General features: G+C 43.5%; 1 protein-coding gene across 4 annotated transcripts in view; it reads right to left on the bottom strand.

Annotated features, from left to right (window-relative positions):
• The window catches only part of LOC133349611 (uncharacterized), a 45,972-nt gene that overhangs the window by 9,969 nt on the left and 12,608 nt on the right, over nucleotides 1-23,395 (bottom strand). The window contains exons 1-3 of one of the 4 annotated variants that reach the window (XM_061563169.1): nucleotides 17,708-17,847; nucleotides 15,416-15,540; nucleotides 8,114-10,477 (exon numbers count right to left, since the gene is read on the bottom strand). In XM_061563169.1, the coding sequence (XP_061419153.1) occupies nucleotides 8,114-10,477; nucleotides 15,416-15,476 (2,425 nt within the window). In that variant the 5' untranslated portion in view covers nucleotides 15,477-15,540; nucleotides 17,708-17,847. Of the gene's footprint in view, nucleotides 1-8,113; nucleotides 10,478-15,415; nucleotides 15,541-17,707; nucleotides 17,848-23,395 lie in introns of those variants that run through there. The other 3 variants (XM_061563172.1, XM_061563170.1, XM_061563173.1) reach the window with 3 other exon arrangements.

Raw genomic sequence — 23,395 nt, 5'->3', positions numbered from 1 at the left:
TCACGAAAGCCAAACGAAATGCAGCAGATAAAAGTGACATTTGGAATCGCCAATGTAAACCATTCATTCTCAGCACTCGCTCACTGATGGTGAGTTGCCCCCATACTGCCCACTGTGTCCTATCGCTGCAACCATGGTTACCGGTCCCATCAACTTCACTCATTGGTTCCTGACTGTGTCGTCTCATCCACACCGCGTTCAACCATCACACTTGCAGGCCAAACACTTCTCTCTCTCTCTCCGATTGTTGCCTCGCTCTGCTCCAACTTTGGAATTCCCTAATCGTGGTCTCTTTTCCAAGGTTAACATAACCTCGCTCAATCTGAGAAAACCTATTAATGCTCATCTAATACACCCTCAAGAGTGCCGTTTGTTGCTGGTCGCTTGGTATATTGGGCGTTTGAGCTTCCGCTCAGCAACCTTGCTTGGAAGAACACGTGAAAATGCATTTTTGGAAATACCACACTTTAAAATACAAGTCTAAAAAAAACAACCAATCTGCGCTATGTTAACAGTATGTACCACGTCAAGAAGAAGGGACATTCCACCAAAGAACATTTGAAGTATACCACTTTGCAGACATATTTGTCTCAGATATTACAGTTTTAATTTGGCATTTCACCTGAAGTGTCCTTTTAAAAATGGCATCAAATCTATTGGGACCACAACAGTTGCAATAACACCAACAAACAGCGGTTCTACAAATTCTGCAACAGTTTTGAATTGTGTTTTCTGGGGTTAGTTACCAAGCCTCATCAAATATATATATATCTGGAACCGTTCGCAAAAAAAAAGTAGTATTCCTTCTCAATCAAACTTGGAGCGGCGTTCAGTTTCCATTCCTGCCCCGAGCCAGTGTTAAAAACTCCATAATGCTCTGGTGGGGGTCAGTCATTCTGTAAAGAATTACCAATGCTCACTGCCCACAAAGTGGTACTAATTTAAATAGTCCCAGAGAGGTTGGTGTTATCTGACCCAAGCTAGGATTGTAAACTGGTAAACTTTCAACTGTGGAGTGAGCATCCTGCCAAATCCGTATTAGTGCTGGAATTTCCCGTTAGCATTTCATTGCGTTTCTCAGTCAGGCGCACTGTTAGGAGCAGAACAATGCATAAAATGGTCTTATCTTACGATACATACGCTGAAATGTCCAGTGTATGAAATTATTATTTTCTAATAGTACAACGTGCAACTCTACAGCCACAGGAGGCACAATATTCCCCAACGATGTAAAAAAAAATCTATTAATCGAATCATTATACAGAATGGTGAAATTTCAAGGACTTGTGAGAGAACAATTCATTAAAGGCCTACCAAGTAGAGTGGCACCCATTGGGAATCAGTTTTCATTGCTTGGCATTATTAATGTAAAACATAAACATTAAGCTTAACATATGTAAGCAGACAAATGAACACATGCCTGTAATTCCAGTGATTTGGAGGTAGGGTTGGTGGATGACACAACGGAGTCATTATGCAAGGCACCCAATTTCATGGCAATTCGATGCTATTAGAATGTAGGTTGTTCATTCATGTGTAAGAACTTGAGTGCTATCCCTTAGTGCGCATGGCTCTTCTTCTCTGGCTTTCTGGTTTTCTGCTACACACAAATTCAGTTAAACAATTACCCAAACAACCAAAGCAGAATTTCTCATCGAAAATAAATCCGTCAAGGCTAAGTATTTGCCTGTCCTGGGCAAATAAGTATAGTGATAATTGTAACTTTCAAATTAGAACAATGTGCCGTGCAGGTGTCGTTGTCAAGCCATTCACTCTTAGGTCTTCCTCTCTTTCCACTTCCTTAAAATTTTCCAAATAGTAGATGAAAAGTGTGGTCTTCAAGGAGGCATCAAATGTTTTGCTAACACGCACCTTGCCATGCCAGCAGGAAAAAAAGGACGTCTCAAAAAAGGTACCTTCAACAGTTCTCCTGAACGATCCCCAAAGTGAGGGTTGCCTCCAGGATGCGCAACGATTGCAAACCAGAATGGGGGCACATTGCCAAGAAGAAAGAAGAGGGAACCGTAGGCCAGAGAGAGCGGGATTCTGGGTACAAATTGTCATGGCACCAACACCATCTTGGAAAACCGAAAGTTGTTTTTGTTCCCAATACAGCACCAGGGTTTATTGCCGAGGATATTTACTGTGGCCGCTACCGATATTATCTGTTGATTTAGTGGAGTGTATTATTACCCGAGCCTCTCTGTGTTGAAATTGAATGCACGAGTGCATGAACACGTGAAAATAAATCGGTTCGCAAATGATAATACAAATAAATAAATAAACGTTTTGCCACGCATCAAGAAATGCTGCTTGATGTCGAGGCTTGCGACTACTCCCAGGCAATGGAATGAAAAAGGAATGGTGGGGAAAATGTCACACTCAATTGTGGAGTTATGGATATTTTTTTAAAACACGTATTGAATTTACATTGAATTCACTGCGAAGTATACGTAGCGTTGAGGATATTTTTGTTGTATGCAAGTTACATTGCCAATTTATATTTTTAACAAAAAGCACCTGATATCTTCCACAGATTTCCAATGACAAATGTCATGCCGATGTGCTAACCTAGTCGTAAAAAACTCGCGCTCATCAATACCATGGCCTTCATAGAGTAAAATATATAACCAGCAACGTTTCGGACAGTGGCCCTTCTTCATAGCACATCTGATTATATATATTGTGTTTGAAGGCGGTGTTGTTGACGAGTGCCTTGAGTTTTTACGTCAAATGTGCACCACTGCCAATGTAGCAGCATCACCAGGTGAGGTTTAACGACGTGGTGTGCCGAGTAAGATAAGAAAATCTAGAACATTATTTTTCATATTTCAAAAACAACAACGGCCAGCAATTTAATACATGACTACAATACGTGCCTTAAAAAATACTTGGAGTTTGTTTGTGTACTCTACAGAAACTTATTTATATGAAAGCAACATTTAAAAAAATTACTAGGATCCCTATTTTAAACTAAGGCTGCTTGGCAGTTTCTGCAGTTGTATTGTCACATTGTAACGTTTGTAATACATTCCATTTACACTCCTGCTCGTTCGATACTCAAATTACCCCAGGTCTTTCTTGCATATGATCATTTGCCTCAATCGACTCTGATCCGGTCCATCAATTTACCATTCTGAACAATTCTGCCTTCCACCTCACTCTCTCTGCTCTGAGCCAAATGTAACCAAACCGTGAGAACATTTGGTGTTTGCGGCAAACTTACAGTGGAAGGCAACCACGGCGGCACTGAGTCACTGACACAGCCTGGAACCATCCAATTGTGAACTATAATTGTAATTATGTACAGGCCCTTTGTCAATACATTTCAGTATGAAGGCCTTTTCCAAGATGTTAGCAATGGGGATTGCTTGACTATATTTCACCATGCTGGCTGGTAAGTGATGGGAAATATCAACTAAAAATTATTGAACACATGAAATTAACAGTTGTTTTTACATTTAAATGCAAGTACATTCATTGACTTGTTTTACATATCCGTTGGAAAGTTACACAATGCCAGAAATAGTATTTTAATTAACTTGCCAAACCGTCATTTAAAAATAACACGAGGAAATCGTTTTAATTTTTTTTAAAAATATGTCAGAACATATATTTTATGCTCAAACAATTAAAGGAAATGTTCATTAAATAAAAAAATCACAAAGATTAAAAAACTAAAGCTTCCTTTTTGAAACTGCGGCCAATTTCTTAAAAAAAAATTCATGCAAAATCTGAAGGCACTTGGCATCAAGTTTGGATCAATCTGTGCAATACTCTCCGCTGCTACCTGGTAATACCCAAGACCACACACTCAGAATTGTTACTGGGCAGGCCGATCTTAGAGTACGTTTATTAAAGCAGAAGCTTGCGAGTTCGAATTCTGGTCAGAAGTTCACTCGCCCCATCATCCCTCTGGCACTGATAACGGAGCACAACATTACGAAATGAAATCAATTGGTGGTTGTCCTACTGGCGTACTTGCTCCCTTCATACAAAATGTGGAATTGCCACTGCCGCTTGAGGGCTGTAAGGAGATGACTTTGACTTTTTTAATTAAAAAAACATGGTTCGAAAGATCATCTCCATGCTAAAAGGCACAGAGAGGAGATCATTAAATTCCTTTCAGATTTAACCTTCTGGTTTAAGACCTCATGTGCTTAGTATCAATCAACCAAATGTTGGAAAGGGTAACAAAAGCCTCCGCGGCAGATGCGTCCTTTCACCTATAGAATCTCTGAGATAAAGCACAGTGGCACATTGAATAAGCCTCACAATGCAGTAGGAAGCACCTGTGCTGTTTGCGTCAAACTCCCCTGGGATTGGCTGCACGTGTAGATAGGTAGCATTGTCACTGGCACAACCCACACGTGTGATTGACAGATAGTCTAAGATATTGGGCACAGTCACGTGTCTAAATGCTGTCAAAACGTTCGGTGTTATTAATGAGATAGACTGTTCACAGCGACTTATAAGTGCAGCATGAAAATATTACAACATAGAAACAAAAAGTGAATTTCCCTAAACAGGAAATTAACACAGCGTGCATTTCTCAGTCATAGCCAAAGTGTCTCCATGCTGATACAAACATATATTTGCAGTGCTGGGTTGGTGGTGCATATTACACATTCCCATGGTAAAGGCAAGTCTCTTCATAGATGAGTCACTGTTGGTTTGCTACAAAGTGGTATATCTGCTTATATACCCTGGGGGAATGATGGGCTTCGTAAACCTCTGACCAGATAAAGACTGGCAGCCTTTCTATAGCGAGCCACGTGCTTCCACCACAGAGCCACTGCGTGAGACCAACTTACCATAACTATACAGTAATGTATCTTCAGCCAAAAGTATAATTCATTTGTCTTGGCTAATGAAGTTACATGTACAAGGGGGCTTTACAAAAAAAAGAGGTCTTGCGCTTTCTCTATAATCCGTCTCCAATGTTGTCATGTTGATTGACATCCATGTGTCTTGTTTTATTCATGCAAGCGGTCAATGGCCGTCTTTTGCCAACAGATTAGTCAGTCTCTTCTGCATTGTGGAATGCTATGCTCAAAGATGCTCTGGGGTTTGCATGCAGGACAAATGGCAGTGCCATATGCACTGCTCGAATACAAACCCAGGGAGCAAAAACAGAGCCTCTCGCGAAACAATGCGAGCAGCGATGCTTGCCATGTGACATGTGACACTCAAGAATGTGAATGTAATCGGCGGAAACAAAAAAAACCAAGCGATCGCGATGGAAGACACAGCGATGGATTCGCCGTGCGATTGCGCTTATCGTCGCGATGTGGCGACACAAATCGGATGGGCGTACGACGCGTAATGATGCTCGTGTGCAGCAACAAATTGTGCTTGTGTGTAAACAGAAACAAGGTGGAACCCGCTTTGTCATATCACAACCCCCTGGGCACATCGTGGTAAGTTCCATTATTTCAATACGAATCAACCATGTACTGCTGTGGGTAGGTTCAATGTTACCGAGAATATAATGCGCTACATTTAGTATGCAATATTCAGCTTTCTAACCTAGTCCAAATGTGTAACTGTTACTTTTATGCACTCTTTCTTCAGACAGCATAGCTCAGTTAAGCTGTAAACAGCTGATTTGTTTAGACACAATGTGTCCGTGGATTTGTGCAAACAGTATATTTTTTTAAATTGGCCACTGAATGCGCACACAGCCAGCTGCTTGCAGTGACGAAAATTGGGTGCAGCTCTCCAATGTGTATCCGGGTTGAGTGAGCCGCGTGTTGTTTTGGACACGATGCTCGACCTTTCGCTCCGCGTGCTTCGTTGGAAACGTCGGACATCGTACCAAACAACGTTTGTACCAACACATTCGAGAGCTATATGCCACAACTGCAAAGATCTACACTGAAGATCGGTGTGCTTGTTTGATCCATTTACCTTCAATGAAAATTCGATTCTTGTTTCTCACGTGCCACTATTGTTTAGATTTCAAGGTTTACCAACCATTTCCAGAGGCCTGGAAATTGGCATTATGCTTTGAGTGCATCAGCTACTTGGTTGCCATGAAAATATGGACTTGGAAAATCTTTTGAAGACTGGTGTTGATGAATAACTGTGCTAGGTGTTAGGCTTTGGAGCGCACACACACTCACCCCACAACTGGCTACACGCCCAACCAAGTAGTACATGATTCAACCGTAACATAAATTATAACACAAGCATGCCCAGACCTGCAATGTCCATTACATTGGATGAGTTAAAAATTAAAGCTTAACATCTTCCCCGCTGATCCAAGCGGTAGTAATATGTTGTGGGCTGAACTGGGTCTACAGAGAACATTTACTGTTAAGAGCCTGTCTTACAAAGCAGCCAAAGTCCGTTGTAATTGCCCATGTATTTCAGGAAGGATGCAAGTGACCGTATACCACAGGAGAGCCGTTTTATGGGCTTCATATGAGGTGGCTGGTAAGCTTTTGAGGGGCGAATATCAGAGCACCGAGAAAGCACTGCTGACATCTCAGAGGGGCTTGGATTCCAACCAATCGTAAAGGTTGATGGTTCTTGGCATAGTCACTTAAGAATATATTAAAAAAAAAACTTGCACAATAATAGATATTTTTTAATTAATTCTGATTATTTACAGATCGAAGGGACTGTAATAGATTTGGTTTCATTGGCATGAATTAAACTCCTTCATTTGGTGGTGACACGGCCCAGCGGTAAAGTGTTCAGCGCTTGTTGCAGAGGTTCGTGGTTTGAATCCTGCGGACCACGCTGGTTATTACTGCGAGTGTGTTAATCATACAGTGGATGTTAAAGACCCCCGGACATGATTCGATATGAGTAGGCCATGATGTGCCAGCGTCATCGTCCAAATTTTCCAAATTTGAACCATTTCTGCCAAATTCCTCAATTGGGATTACCCGTGGCAACATCACTCCCTACTGCCCTCCTCTCGTCGTCTCTGCGACATTGTGCCGGAGCGATAGCCTTGCACTATAGGAACAGTGTGAATACCAAATATAATACATTCTTCATAATTTTAGCGAAGCAAGGGCGAATTTTCAGCACCCCTTGAGTTACTTTAAGTGATTTGTTTACCTTTCCTAGACTTTGCACTCCTATCGTGGTTTTGTATTATTTGTTGGTGTAGCGTTCTGACCCACCCCAACTGGACGCCTGTGAACAAGAGCTTTATAGCTATTCTGATTATGACTTAAGGAGGCCACTACAGTAGCTCTGTGATGTCACCTTCCGGAGGCTCTTCTCTAACATGGGGCGATCAACAGAGATCTCTTCATATCATGACAATTGATACAGTAAAACCTTGGATTGCAAGTAACTTGGTCTGCGAGTGTTTTGCAAGACGAGCAAATTTTTAAAATAAATATGAATTTGATAAACGAGCGAGATCTTGCAATACGAGTAGTACGTACTATACGCTTGCCGAGCGTCACATGATCACAACTGATATACTAGTGCTTTGGATTACAAACACGTTTCCGGAACGAATTATGCTCGCAATCCAAGGTTTTACTGTATATCGTTGCTTTCAAAAGACAGGATAGACATAATACCTACCATTTGTTGACATGATACAGGTATGAGCATCCTCATTCGTTAATAGAGTTCTCCACTGCATGATACAAAGCGAGTTTCACTTTGTAAAGCAAAGCATGGAAAGAGATGTTGCCATCAGGTATGCCGAGTGTTACATTAAGTGAAGCATATGTATTAATAAAAACCTACCCAAAGGGTATTTTTAGGTTAGGGTAATTGCAGCAGAACAGATTCATGACTTTGTCACGTAGCATTCTCAAACCTTCAAAACAGTGAAAGTATATCAATATTCAAACAAGCATTGGGATGGCGGCTCATTTCTTTTGGTTGCCCTGAGCGAGTGGTGGAAATTCCACAAGGTTATGGATTAAGGAAACAACGTAGGAATATATCGCTGGGGCATAACACTCCACAGTCATGGGTGTGTCTGCAGCAATTACCCGAATTCCAGAAAAGAAAGCTCAGCGGCACACCAATGCACAGTAGGAACCGCACAGGTAAAGCATTCAGCACAGAGAGGAGAAGAAGAGCAGGGAAGGGCGGCGGCCACACACAGGCGTGGGGAGGTGCGAATACATACGAGGAAGATCGGTGCCATTGGGGTAGGTGGGAATCCACGGCTTCCCACTGTCCCGAGGCCCCTCACCGGCACCAGCCCCTGGCGTGCCCCCTCTGTCGGCGGAGGAGCCGATCCTCCTGCCGGTGTTGTCGTAGTGATAGTGGTGGTGGTGCTGGTCCATTGAGCCGGTGAACCTCCCGAAGCGGTAGAGGCCGTAGCCGGCCACGGCGCCCATCGCCCAGTAGGGTAGGTTGCTGCGCGGCTTGTAGCCGCCGTAGCCCTGGCCGCCGAAACCCTGGCCGCCGAAACCCTGGCCGCCGAAACCCCCAAATCCAGAGCCACCCCTACCAAATCCCGGAGACTGACCAAAGCCTCCAAATCCCCCAGAGCCACCATAGCCTCCACCATAACCGCCACCATAGCCGCCACCATAGCCACCGTATCCTGGATTGTTCTGGCCATAATGGTAGCCTGGTTGACCTGCAGGCTGTACTGGGGCATTCCAACCATAACCTGGTCGGTTATAGCCAGTCTGACCATAGCCTGGCTGAGCATAGCCCGGCTGACCATAACCCGACTGACCATAGCCCGGCTGACCATAGCCTGGCTGAGCATAGCCCGGCTGACCATAGCCCGGCTGACCATAGCCAGGCTGACCATAGCCCGGTTGACCCGGTTGGGCATAGCCTGGCCTAGGCTGCCCATACCCACCTCCAGGCTGTCCATACCCACCTCCAGGCTGTCCATACCCCTGTCCTGGTTGTGCCTGGCCTGGGACATAGCCGGGACCTGACTGTCCATGCCTTAGGCCAGGCTGGGCAAAACCTGGACCAGATTGTCCATAGCCAGGCTGACCATAGCCCGGATTGGGTTGTCCAAATCCGGGTCCAGGTTGACCCTGGCCTGGGACGTACCCCGGGCCTGATTGGCCGGGCCTCAGACCTGGATGAGCATAACCTGGACCAGATTGCCCATATCCAGGAACACCACCTTGGCCATATCCTGGCTGTCCAGGTTGAATTTGACCTGGCTGACCATGTCCTGGCTGGCCAAACCCTTGACCCGGTTGACCTTGAGCAGGCTGACCATATCCTGGCTGCCCATGACCTGGCTGGCCAAACCCTTGACCTGGTTGACCTTGAGCAGGCTGACCATATCCTGGCTGCCCATGACCTGGTTGGCCAAACCCTTGACCTGGTTGACCTTGAGCAGGCTGGCCATAGCCTGGCTGCCCATGACCTGGTTGGCCAAACCCTTGACCTGGTTGACCTTGAGCAGGCTGACCATATCCTGGCTGCCCATGACCTGGCTGGCCAAACCCTTGACCCGGTTGACCTTGAGCAGGCTGACCATATCCTGGCTGCCCATGACCTGGCTGGCCAAACCCTTGACCTGGTTGACCTTGAGCAGGCTGACCATATCCTGGCTGCCCATGACCTGGTTGGCCAAACCCTTGACCCGGTTGACCTTGAGCAGGCTGACCATATCCTGGCTGCCCATGACCTGGTTGGCCAAACCCTTGACCTGGTTGACCTTGAGCAGGCTGGCCATGACCTGGCTGGCCAAACCCTTGACCTGGTTGACCTTGAGCAGGCTGGCCATAGCCTGGCTGACCATATCCTGGCTGACCATGACCTGGCTGGCCAAACCCTTGACCTGGTTGACCTTGAGCAGGCTGGCCATGACCTGGCTGGCCAAACCCTTGACCCGGTTGACCTTGAGCAGGCTGGCCATAGCCTGGCTGACCATATCCTGGCTGACCATGACCTGGCTGGCCAAACCCTTGACCTGGTTGACCTTGAGCAGGCTGGCCATAGCCTGGCTGACCATGACCTGGCTGGCCAAACCCTTGACCCGGTTGACCTTGAGCAGGCTGGCCATACCCTGGCGCAGCCTGGCCCACTCCAGGGGCCGGCTGCTCCGCTTTGACATTGGGACTCGCGACCCTGGGCACAGAGCCTGGGTGAACCGCACTGGAACCTCCCATCACAGCTCCGCCCGCCACGGCACCGCCCGCCACGGCACCGCCGGCCGCAGCGCCGCCGGCTGCCGGGTAGGGGAACCCGCCGGGCTTGTTGTCGAGAGGTTTGGAAGCTGCCCCGGGGTTTTTAGGGATAGGACGGAACACAGGGGGGGCCCACGCCGGGTTTGAAGGTGGGTTGGCCGCCCCTGGGTTGGAGGATCCAGATGTGCGGGACGTGTCGGGTTTCGGCTTGTAGTGCGAGTCCGTTTGGCTGCTGCCGCCGCCGCCCGTGCCTGTTCTGGAGCCGGAGCCAGAGCTGGAGCCAGGCTTGGTCTTCTGGGTGTTGCTCCCTGCGCTGTGGCTGGAGCCACCACGAGACCGGCTGCCACCGGTGCGGCTACCGCCGCTGCCCTTCCTGGCCCCTGCGAGAACATAGTCAACAATGCTGGTAAGTTAACATTACATTGGTATTATTTTTCAATTGCCATCTGGAGCAGTGGTATTTGGTCGCAATATGTTATGCATCTCATTGGCCAGTTCCAACCACTCCCATGCGTACCAACATTAAGCAAAAGGGGTAGACACAATGCCACCCCTGGCCAATAACAAGCCTCCTTTTACAGTTTAATTTGCATATCGAGAACCCTATGGCCATGCAAGGAGCAGTTTTTAAACATGAGACACAATGCTATTCCGAGTACAATTATCAATGTGCTAAAAATATTGATTTCTAAATGTAATATTTACAAATGCATTTTCTATCCTCACCTAAATATCCAAAGTCAACGTGGGTTTTACATTCTGCATACAAGCTGTATATATGTAGCGAAATAACACTGTCATGACATAATTCTCAAGAACGGTTTCATTCAAATGAACTCGTCATTCATTGTATAAGTTGAGTGAAGGCAGTTGACTTAATACATCACATTTTGCGTGACCACTAAGCTATTTATGCAAGCATAACATTTGCTTGGATCATAACGCGCATGGGAAATTGCTAAATAATAATTGCAGTGCTTTTCTTGCAAATTCCTTCTGAAAACAGTTAAAACTGTGGGAAACTTTCTTGAATAGTCAAAAGTTAAATATTCTCTGAGCAATGGGAGGGAGAACCCATCCTCGATGGCTCAGTGCCCCAAATAGAGGATGGAATTTACATATTCCCATGGTGGGAGCCAGTTTTTTCATAGGATAATCACCATTGACTTTCTATAAAGTGGCACATATGTTACCTAACCAGATGGATGTTTGAATAATTTTACCCCAATATATGTGATTGTCAATCGAGTGGTCTGCGAAGTGCGACCTGGCCGGATGACTCATCCAGGTAATACATAACTAAGTACATAAGATCAGCATGCCAGGAAATAAACTATATTACTGCATATTGGAGAGTGGGAGCTGTATACGTTCAAATATATATTTTTAATGAGCTGGAAAGTATAAAGGATTTTTTCCTCTTCGTTTCAACCAGTGAGGCCTTAGCAATGAACCACCACTGCTTAAGATGCACAACAAAAACGTGCTTTGTTTCTGCAAAGCAGAAAAAAGCGCACTGTAAAAGCGGTTAGATTATTTAAAAAATAACGCTTGAAATAAATAGACCTGACACAGTTCCATTATGGCTCCACAATGGCCTCGCAGAAGAAAAAGTGAAAAAAGCTTCAACTCCATTTAAGGCACTGGCCTTGAAATAACACAAAGCAAAATATATTCCTCGCTCTGTAAAATGGGACTGCAACGTCTGGCATCTCATCCTAGCCAAACAGCTCCTTCTCTTTTATAGCCCATCCTCGTTATTCCCGTTCGCCTTTGCGGTTTTAACTGGTCAGCTGACACTGCCGCTAGAACACATGACTCACAGTTGGAATTATGCAAGTTCAAATCCCGGCAAAGGGGTCAAACTCAGCCTATCATCTCCCTGGAGTCAATAATAAAATCACCACCACTTTGTGTGACGTCAAGTGAGGCTACACTTATGTTAGACTGGCCCCCGTTATAGGAATAGAGCACTTACACCAAAGGCGTGTGGCCGCAAACTGAGATTAGCATTGCCAGATATACAACGTGACGTATTGTTGCTTGCTACACCGCTTTTGCACTGCTTCAAAGTGGGCCATTCCAGGGACATTTTGAACCAGCCCGGAACGGCTCAAGTTGTTTTCCACTATAAAACCCGAGCAGTGCCGCTGACACCACACACAATGAATGCAAAATAAATATCAGTGTCATCCCACTGGCGTTGATCCCTCTGGCGTTGATCCCTCTGGCAATGATAAGATAAGAATTACTTCGTGGGTAGACAACAATCGGTGTCCTATGGATTGAGTCTCCACCACCATGGGATTGGTGAATTTCCACCATTGCATCAAGGCTTTAGAGTGCAGAAGAGCATCGCCCAAAGATCACGGGAGCATCGTGACAGTGATGTTTGTTATCATTCCATTATATTGCAGTGGATGGGTACACACCGCTTGCACACATGTATTAGGATTGCGTTCCCAAGTTTCATATTAATCTAAATATTCCAAACATTGGTAGTCCTAGACTACATTTCTAGAAACAAAATATGTTTCGGACTGATCTAAATATGACATCATAGGAAGGCACATCACTTTCATACTTTTCCTGCCCAGTGTCATTACGTGACATCATCTTGACAAGAAGTGATAGATGTTGCTTTTGTTTAATTTATCAAAATACAGAAATGTTTACATTGAGATTATTGTTTGACTAATGAAACTTGGTAAGTAAAAATTTGCAATTATTATTATTTACAATTATTTAAAATTAATTAAAGGGAATGCATCAAAAAATGTAAGTTTTTTTTTATTATACCAACTAAAATCAGAAAACATGAAACAAAACCCATCATAAAGGCCGCTGGTCAATCAGTAAATTATTTCATTCCAATTGTCACTACTCATGATGAGCAACTCTACAAGGTCGCACCGAATGACAGGCATCGCGATGAGAAACATGAAATACCATTTGAATAACAAATAGAAACCCAGTTTCCTGCATCGTTGTGTCATTTTATTTCCTCAATGCTCTGAAGAGATGGAGACCAAAGTTCAATGCGAAAAAAATAATCCAATGTTGTTCTTTTCCCCATTACACCACGATACAATTCTATTCTCGGAATGTTTCAATTGCTGATCTGTGGTTAAATAGATGTCACACGCATCTGTGTATACACACTCCTATATTGTCCCCCATGTGGTTTCTTATTGTTGTGAAATTCTATTGAAATATATAAAAAAATATAACAACAGACAATGGCCCAGCAAAAACACAGAGGACTACACAGCACATCATGTGATATTTTAACGTCACTGCATCTTATTTGTTAGCCGATGTAACGTGTAATTACAGAACGATAACATTACTTGACCCTGTGATAGTGTTACCACATAAAAGGAAAGATAGCAGTTGGAAATTATGACTGGTTTAGTTGTATTATTGGTTCTTTCGGTAAAGTCACGTAGAAGGGAAGTAATAAAATAATAAAAATAAAACATAATAAAACAATTCTCACGACGTTTCGGCCACAACGCAAGCAGCCGTCCTCAGGTGAAAACCAGGTCCGTCGAGGCGACAGAGTCTGAATGAAACAGCACACGGGCTTGGAGCATATATATAAGCTGGGCGCATTGACAAAGGAATTTGCATATCAATATATGCTCCAAGCCCGTGTGCTGTTTCATTCAGACTCTGTCGCCTCGACGGACCTGGTTTTCACCTGAGGACGGCTGCTTGCGTTGTGGCCGAAACGTCGTGAGAATTGTTTTATTATGTTTTATTTTTATTATTTTATTACTTCCCTTCTACGTGACTTTACCGAAAGAACCAAGAAGATGAATCCCTGCAGTCACGAAAGCTTTAAATCGAAATTTGGTTTAGTTGTATTATTTAAATATGTATTCGAGTTAACATAACATGCAAGGTGAATAGGACTGTGATTAAAATGATTAAACAATAGGGTCAGAGTTTATATTTTAGGAGGCAATGGAATGGCTCATGAACAGACTCATGTTAAACTGCTGCCTATGCAGTTAATAAAAGCACAGATTAACAATACAATGAATATTGGGTCATCAGTTTCAAAAGTGGCTACTTTATGGCGAAGATTCCCTCCACCATAAGAATGTGGAATTTACACCACTGCCTTAGAGCCTCCAATATATACGAACATCAGGCAAGGTGGTTATATGATAGAAAAAATTATGATATGAAGTTTATAGTACTGGTTCTGGACTCTCACTGAAGATAAGCCCTGTCCAATGCTCATTTGAGTGAAGGGCAGGATTGGGTTTTAATAATGAAAAGCAAGTACTAAACTAGTGACCTAATACAATTATTTTAATGAAATACATGTTGGGAGGGGGCAGGCAGAGGGGGACCCCTACAGAGCAAGAATTTCATAAATGTGATTAAAAATTGTAGTGGTCATAGATAGACTGGCTCCTACCACTGGAACGTGGACTTTCCACCAATTAATTAGGGCTGCCTATACAAATATTTGTCCTGCATTGGTCTTTAGAGCAGGAACACCGTTTTACTTGTTGGCATGCGCCATACATCAAAGTCACAAATCACCTCCATTTGCCATTTTAGTCCAACTTGATTTGAAATAATTTTAACATTTACTTATTTCAAATTAATCACGCAGTGAGTGAGTTTACGAACCCGCGGCTCGCTCACTTGGGCAGAGGCTGTTCCTCCTATTAAGTGGAAAATTACAGCACTGGCACTGCATCTGGTCAGCATCGCCCCACTTACAGCAAAAATCCGCTAAGACGCGCCAGACTGCTTACCCCAAATCCAGGAAATTATAAGCTGCCTATTTCTCCAGATTCAAACAAATCACAGAGATGAGACTTGACCTGACAGCCTGCTGTGAAAATGCCCTGGCTTGGTTGGAAAGTTGGCATTGTGGTCTAGGATGTGATCAAATGGACTAATTTCTTTGCTGTGCTCACTTTTTAAGTTGTTTTGTGCTTTGTGTTTTGGTGCCATTCGTTTATTTATTTATTAGTTTTTTTTATTTTGCTTGGTAGTAGGGTTTTCATTCGCTTGGTAGTGGTTGTATAATTGGATGTGGTTCTTATATATAATTCACGTACAGCGTTATGGGATGGGTATTAGCATGAATGATATGCACCTCCAATTAGTAAGAATGGCTATGTACGGTGTGAAAGAAATACAACATTGTACATATACAATGAAAGTTATTATGAATGGAGTCAGGGGTGAAAACTGGGACTGGGTAGGCAGCAGTAGAAGGAGGGAGGCGGGGAGGGGGGTCAATGGCTGCGCTATCGCCCTGTCGAGGCGGGACAGAGGAAGGATTGTACCTGCGAGGCAGACGACTGCGAGTAGCGCCAACAGAAGCACGAGGCCCCGGGCTGCCCTCATCCCTCCTGACCTTCACAAGCCAACACCACTCGCTCTGCCAGTCCCAGTCGACAACAAAAGGACACTGCAGAAAAGAAAACACATCATCGCCGTCAACATCACAATCATCGTCATCACAATTTAATAGCTATTTATTATGTGCCGGGTAAAGAAAGTAGCAGCAGACAAAATAATTACATGTACAAAAACGCGAACTATACTTATAAAACTAGGCGAGAGCCCATTGATTTAAAAGGTCCCTTTTTCCAAGATAACCCTAGGCAAGGTTACAACAGGAAGACTGTGATTTTATATTCAATTCCTCTGGCATCAATTAAATGAGTACCACTTAGTCACGTGTTAGCCGTCGTTGCCACCGATGGCTCAGGTTAGCCAATGGAGACAAGCGCCGCCCCACACGTTCTTTTGAGCAGGATGACCCTTGAACTTTAAGGCTTTTCAAATATGACATCGCATTGAAATACGGACAGATTTTTTTTGCCTTGAATGCAACGGAAACAGTCCCATCATTACACTTTCTGAACAAAGAAATTACCCTGCACGGCGGTTCGCTCGTGTCTGGATGGAGAAGTTATTTTCCTCTAATGAGTCGCTGGGTAAAGCGACCCAGCTTTCCCCGCAGGGAAAGGCAGGCAGACAGACAGACGCGTTTGTGCCTAGAGCCACCATGGCAACAATAACAACCGCACGCTTTGCAGAGGGAGATAAAAGGGGGTTTCATGAATTTAAAAGAAGCATTTGTCTTTGCCATGAGACCAATATCTTCAATCACTCAAACAAGATCTGACCAAGTGGTGCCGAGGGCAGAATTCTGCTCGTAAATGGGGAGAACGTGAGAGTAAACAGCAGCGTCGTTACCCAGGGGTCGATGGGTTTCAATGTGCGGGAAGCCAACAGAGGCTGTTCTTTAAACATTGGCCCTCGTTTTGGGAATGTCGAATTTTCACGACTGTATCAGGGTGACTTTTGGAGATCAGTGGTACACTATGACCTATTTACGACGGAGGCGATCGGAATTCAATTTGTGATAGACCTGTGAGTACATGTCAGAATCTGAATATTTATTTATACTGGAGGAATCCGATGAGCTGTAAAGCTCTTCATCACAGCTGTAACAGTGGAGAGAGGTGACACAGTGGCCAGCGCACTGCGTTACAAAACCCGGCGACTCGAGTTCAATTCCCACTCACAGCCAACATCAGTCACAAACACCGGTACTGGTCCTGGGCATCCCCTCGATCGGCTCAGCCTTAAATGAGTACCCAGTGACAAAGGTGGCCAGGTGTGGTGTAGACACCCACCACCTCCGTTGTGTGTCATACAGGCCTTCAAATAGATGCTCGCTAATAATACTTGCACCATGATGTACGGTAGATGTGTTTTGGTGAGCAGTTGCGGAGTGGTTAGCATGCAGCACAACAAAACAGCTTTGGCAACGGGGATTCAATTTGCAGTCAGAGCCAGACACATCCATTCCACGCAGTATCATAACCTATACCGAGCCTCCCCAAGGTTGGCTCAGCCTTAAATGTGTTGGGTGTGCAAAGATCAGCACTGGTTAGACACAGGGGGGCAGCTATGGTGCTGCTCACGCACCATGCAGGCCTTAATTGGTGGCGATCACTAACAGCACTTGCCTCGTGAATATAAACGGATACACAGACAGGCAAAGTGTTGTTCGTCAGCAACAACCGATGACAGAATGGATCACAGCGGCATGGTGTGGTCAGTGTTTTTCAGCTTCATTTTCATTTATTTGGTATAGCCCTGTGAGCCATTCGGCTCTTGAAATCGGGTGCAACCGCAACAAACAAAAAACCTAAACAAGAAAACATCTTAAAGTGACTATGTGACTATGTGCAAACAAAAAATCCAAGAAAATTACAGCAAAATATTGCAGAAAAAGCACCGTACACCAACGCTGTGTGCAAAAATCCCAGTGGGACGCAAGTCAAACAACAACAACAACAACCACAAGACAACTTAGATTAAGGCCATCAGTCTAACTCCGTACTACAACAAACAAACATGGCCAAACCAAAAAACTTTTCGAAATCACCAAAATAAAGCCATAAAAGCAATGTCACAGTGATCATATGAACTGTGACCGAATTTTCACAATAAACGACACAAACAACATGTACCACCAAACCCTGCAGACTTAACTAGCTGCATAAGTCACTCCACAACAGCACGAGCATCAGTCGGAGTATCAACATTTTTCCATGCACCTTTAAGATCAGCACACTAAATCAAAACACAGATCACCACGGCTGGCCTCCATTGCCTTCCAGTGCTGTTATTTGCTCACCACGCCCAACACTCGTTTAAGGCCGAGTCGACCGAGCGGAGATACTGGACCGGATCAGATATCACTCGTCAACTGACGTCAGCCACGGTTGGGAGTCAAACAGTGCTCGCCAACTGCTGCGCCACCACTCCTCCATATGCACAAACGCAGCATGCACGCATCGATTGGCAGTTGCAGTTAATTTGAGTACATGTTTCTGAAGGTTGCATACCAAAGCAATTATGCTATTTCAACCCCTTCCTATAAAGGAGTGGTGTTGTTGCTATGGGAGGACATCCAAACAGTTTGAACTGAAAGATGTCAAAGGGCGAGGGAAAGTTAGCAAAAGTATTTATTTTCCTGGATCATATAAAACACATCTTACCAGATGCTTGCCTCACCATAAAAATAAACACCAAGTCTGGCCCTTTTTTGTTTAATTATTTTACCAAAACACAAATGTCACTCCACAGAATCAATAACAAAGATCAAAGGCAAAACTGTCTCCTTGTTGAAATTAAAATGGTGTGGCACAGTGGTGAGCATTCCTTATTGCTATCGCAGGGTCAATAAAATAGTATCTAAGAGTATTTATTGTATAAATTCTATGGGGATGAATAGGCGAGATGGTTGCCAAACTGGAGTTTAACTTAAAACCTTTCAACGATGCCACCTGGCTTGATAATTAGGAGTATTATATACTGTATGAATAATTTATACATACAGTAGACATTACTTGTCTGAATCGAATGCCAAAGTAATTTACTGCATAATTCTTTTTACCAGCAAGATGCAATTTAAAAAGACTTTGTTGAATTAAAATAATAATAATGTTAAGCTCTTGGTCAATCCACCGTTGGATGAAGGCCACCCATTTGGGGTTTGTTTGCCCGTAGCTTCACCACGCAGGTCACTGTAAATTGGTGAAATGTGTGGCGGCTAATTGTCAACCCGCCGCTAATTCTGTCTGTGGTTGGAAGTTGAACGCGGGTTTAGCAGGTTCACAACGCGCGGGCAAAGCCGCTGACCCTTAGCTTCATCCAAAATGGGCTGAGCAAATCTAAAAGAGGCCCATGTCAGGTACAAGTAAATGTACATAGATTTCTCGACACAATATTGAAAAGAATTGAGACCGGAAACGGTCATACAATGGTTTTCCGATAAGATGAATAATACATAATCATAACTTATGTACAAAGGATTTTCCAAACACCAGTCAACATAAATAATGTAAGCTTATGTAACGTACATAATTACTTATTCATCATCATCTTCTTGTACTGTAAACACTTTCTGTCACTATCAAAGTCTAATGAAGCAGAAAAGCGTATCACTCCAAAATACATTTAACAAAAACAATTAAGAATTATGTAGGACATTAAAGCAACATAAACACTATGGTTATAGAAAAAGATAACTATTCTAAAACAAGTTTCACTGTTGTTGTAGCTTATCTCAAAGGACCATACCAACTTTATAGTGGTATGTCATATACAATTATCTTTATAGCATGTACGAGGTCATAAAGTCAGTCATCGTGTGCTAAAAGGAGCATTGAGGTGGTCCTCATCTGTTTCCATCTCAGAGCTTACGGTGGAAATTCCACATTCCTTCAGCAGTCTAGTTTATCCAAAGCACAACCACTTTTTACTTCCCTACAAAGTGGCAACCTTATGATTGCGAGCCCCTCCCTCTACCGCGGAGTCACCTGACCTGTAGTTAAACTTAAAAAAATATGTACGCTACTTACTTTAGTTTTGACATTTCCACCAATTATATCTCAATCATGTTTTCAACATGCTGGCAGTGTTTTGAGTAATCGTTCAAATGGTCTAAATATGCCTCCTCTCGATATCTTTCAAGACCCATCTTATTACAGCCAATAGATAATGCTCTTCAGCTCTGAAGTTGGCCTCTCCTCGGTTTTGTCGTACATTATATCACCAATTACGTCTCAATTGAGCCATCAGTCATGCCATGAAAGTCAGAAGCGTGTCATGTCATATCGTATCAGGGATAGGCTTTGGACTATGACAACCAAGAACTTCTAAATTCACTTTAATGGATTTCCATCAAACACTATATGGTGTTCTTGTGTGCCATGTAAACTTCGTTCGTTCATTTCTCAATCCACTCTGCCTTGTGAACGCATCCAGGTGTACAGTACGATGTGTCGTCAACATTTGTCATTTCTCTTTGCTGAATAGTGCCTAATTTTGTGAAAATCCTATTTACTGTCATTGTTACAGGAAGTTGGCAATGAGCGGGCTGATACCATTGAATAATTGCAATAAATAATCAATAATGAGGACTGGAGTCTACCGAGATCCAAAACCAGTGGTTTTCGATTTGTGCTACAACATGGCAAATGTTGAATGTGTTGCTGTGTCCAACACACACACTTAGCTCTCTACAAGGTGCGTCATAAGTTACTACCCGATTCGAAAGTGGGATTTTGCGTTAAATGATTTTGCTTACATTTGTGCAAGAAATAAAGTAGAAGCATGTCAATTGGTGCAAGAATTTCAGCCCAGAGACCATCAAAGCCGCCGAGAGTGATGGAAAATGCCGTTGAAAGAGCACGGATTTGCCAACGCATTTACAAGATATTATTTTTCATGCGTAATTATATCGAATCGCCATGAATTCAATCATTTTCTATCATTTAGAGTTCGTGCTTTTATGTAATTCTTCAAAAGTTATAGGCAAAAGAAATCCGGTCGTTACTTACGGCCTACCCTCTACAACCTCGATGTCAAGACTGGATCACTCACAACAATAAAAAAATGCTCACCCCACTTTATTTAACAAGTTCCAACAAAGCGGCAACGAAGAACGTTGCAACGTGACGCTGCGTTGCAATTGAAATTCACCACAAGCGCTTGTGGCAAGAAAGACTTTGGAAAACTCGCCACACAGCAAATAGCCGATGCAAACGTACACCGTGTTGATGAATTATTTACAACTTCTGTGGCAGTCAGCATTTCAAGCTCGTAACATTTTTTTTTCAAACTCACTCGGCTGCCACACGCATACGAATTCATTCTTTTTTACAAAAGTGTATACTTTTGTACGTAACATATACAGTATATCCCTATTTAATTTATTAACATATCATAACCACAACCCCCAGAACATAGTCAATGCTCTTTGTGTAGTTGCAATTAAAGCTGGGCTTAGCCAAACTAATGTTAGCCACAGCAATGTAGAATTTACACACTCTGACAAAGGGCCAGTTTAAATTAACCCAAAAACCTCTTATGGATAATATTGATGGCGAAAGCCTTCGTGTTAAACTGGCCGGTTTGAAGTGTCATGCAGTGCTGTATTTATTCATTTTAATGTATTGTATGCTGCGTACTTGTGGTAAGTGTATTTGAAATAGGAGTTAAGTCAGTCCATTTGTCAATCACTGGAAACGTTATGACAAGCCAGGTACCTGACCTGGCTGCATGAATGTTTGAGTTATCTCCTCATACGAGTGGCCTGACAAAATGTAAACTTCCTCGCCTGGTATACAGGAGGTCGTGGGTTCAATCCCGACCCTGACACCTGTACATTTGCATGTTCTCCACGTGGTCGCGTGGATATTTCTCCGGATCCTTCGTTTTTTTCCCTGCCACATTTAGAAACAACATGTGTTTCGAGTATTTGACTGCTATACATTTCCACATGATAAGCCGCTTCATTAGGCTATCATTTATGGCCAGGTTGCTTCTGAAAAAGAGCTATGTAGCTCGGTGGGCCTTACCTGATGAAATCAAAATAGTTTATAGTTTAGTTTCGTTTTCCAGGTACCCCAGCTACCTCACACAGGTAAAATTCTCATTCAGGAAGCGACCCAACATTCCAATGCAACTTACCTGAAAAAGTGTCTTGAGACTCAGTGAGGCTTTCCTTAAAAAAACGAGGCTACTATTACAGCCACTTGGGAATGTGCTTTCAGAGTCAGTGTCACCATGTACTCCCATGCTCAAATTATTATTTAAGGCCTTTCCTGTGCTTGTGGTGCTAAACCACATTCCTATGTGTAATGAGTAGCAAAACCGCAAATGAATAGCCACAAAGTAAATTACATAAGAGACTAAGTTAACATCCGACCAACTTTCTAAATGAAAGTTGTGACCTTTGACCACAGCACTGCCAAATTAATCATTACACCTGCATTTTTTAAAATGAAAATGGTAATTACAAATGGCGTTCATTAGGCGAGTAAAAATCACTCGAGTTACTCTTTGGTTCTTTCGGTAAAGTCACGCAGAAAGAAATTAAATTAAATAATATAATCTAGTTTGAACCACCTCTAATGGGGAGAATTTGCCGTGCTTGTCTGTTTCACACTTAACTTCTAATTTAGCAATCTTCAGAAGAACGTAATCAATCAGGCTATGCGTTAACTGCGTGCAATTCTCTCCTCCGGCTGCTATGGGCAGGAATTCCACACAACTCCCCCTCTGCCCCACCCCCTCTCTCTCTATGTAAGGCCTCGACACAGAGGCGTTGTCTTTCTGTGTGCCTATGTTGTGAGTCTCTCTCTGCTTGTGTGTCTGTCTGTGTGTCTCCGTGTCTATGTTTTGTCTCTCTCTCAAATTTTACAATCTTTCGAAGAACGTAATCAACCAAGTGGGGTGTTGAATGTTTTGTTGGCCGATTCTCTGTGTTGTATTGCATTATATTTCCAAGTTTACTATTTTTTTTCTCATTCATTTGTACCTGATAATGGTTGCTTGTGTTGCAATCGAAACGTCGTATTCTATTCTTATTTAATTTATTTCTACGTGACTTTACCGAAAGAACCAAAGAGCAATTCCTGCAGTCACGAAAGCTTCGAATCTAGTACCACTCAAGTTGATAACATCATTAGTGTACAGTGTTACCACGCGTACGACCGTAGAGGTTGCATTGGATATATTAGAAATGCACAACTTTAAGGCACTCTATATTATAAGGATTTTATTACGTTAGATGATCCACCTACCATAATAAATAAATAAATAAATATTTATTCCTTCGCAAACCAACCGCGGTACTTTAATAGACGTAGTTACAATCGATAATAATTTAGCAATTGTGTCCTTTCACGTTCGTAGTTTTTTTCACTCCTGCATTTCATGTTCTACTCCGAGCCTTGTGCAATCGATCCCTCGTTCGCAGCGGTGCTTGAACTCTGGGTCACTGGGAATCAGGTTCGGCAATGGCAACGAGGCACACAGGCTGGTCGGTACCAACTGGTTTGCGAATTTGGAACGGGCCCAGAAATCGGTTCGGACACAAGTCCACCGCACACCACCGACGTTAGCCGTGACCGTGCGTCAAACTCACATGAGCCAGATTTTCTAAGAAGAAGAATTTCAACATGTAACGCACACAAGTGTTCGCTCACTCTCGAGGAGAGAGAGACAAGTTGAAACGACAGCCATTCGATGAGTTGGCATCAAATTACCCCATAAGCTCTGCCGTCCACTATATATGAAGGCATTCTTGGCCAATTGATGGAGTGTTTAAATGTGTTTGGATACCCGAGCACTCCGATAAATCCCACGCATGCGAGGGGGAAACATCTTATCCCATGCTGACGGAACAGGTGGGAGCCGACATTGTTTTGTGCCGCATTCTCGTGGCGAGGCAA

This window comes from Lethenteron reissneri, chromosome 31 (assembly GCF_015708825.2).
Source record: "Lethenteron reissneri isolate LAM-NWPU_2019-01 chromosome 31, ASM1570882v1, whole genome shotgun sequence".
NCBI classification, from domain to species: Eukaryota; Metazoa; Chordata; class Hyperoartia; order Petromyzontiformes; family Petromyzontidae; genus Lethenteron; species Lethenteron reissneri.
Note: the sequence above shows the minus strand (reverse complement) of the source record. Positions and strands in the feature narration are given on the sequence as shown.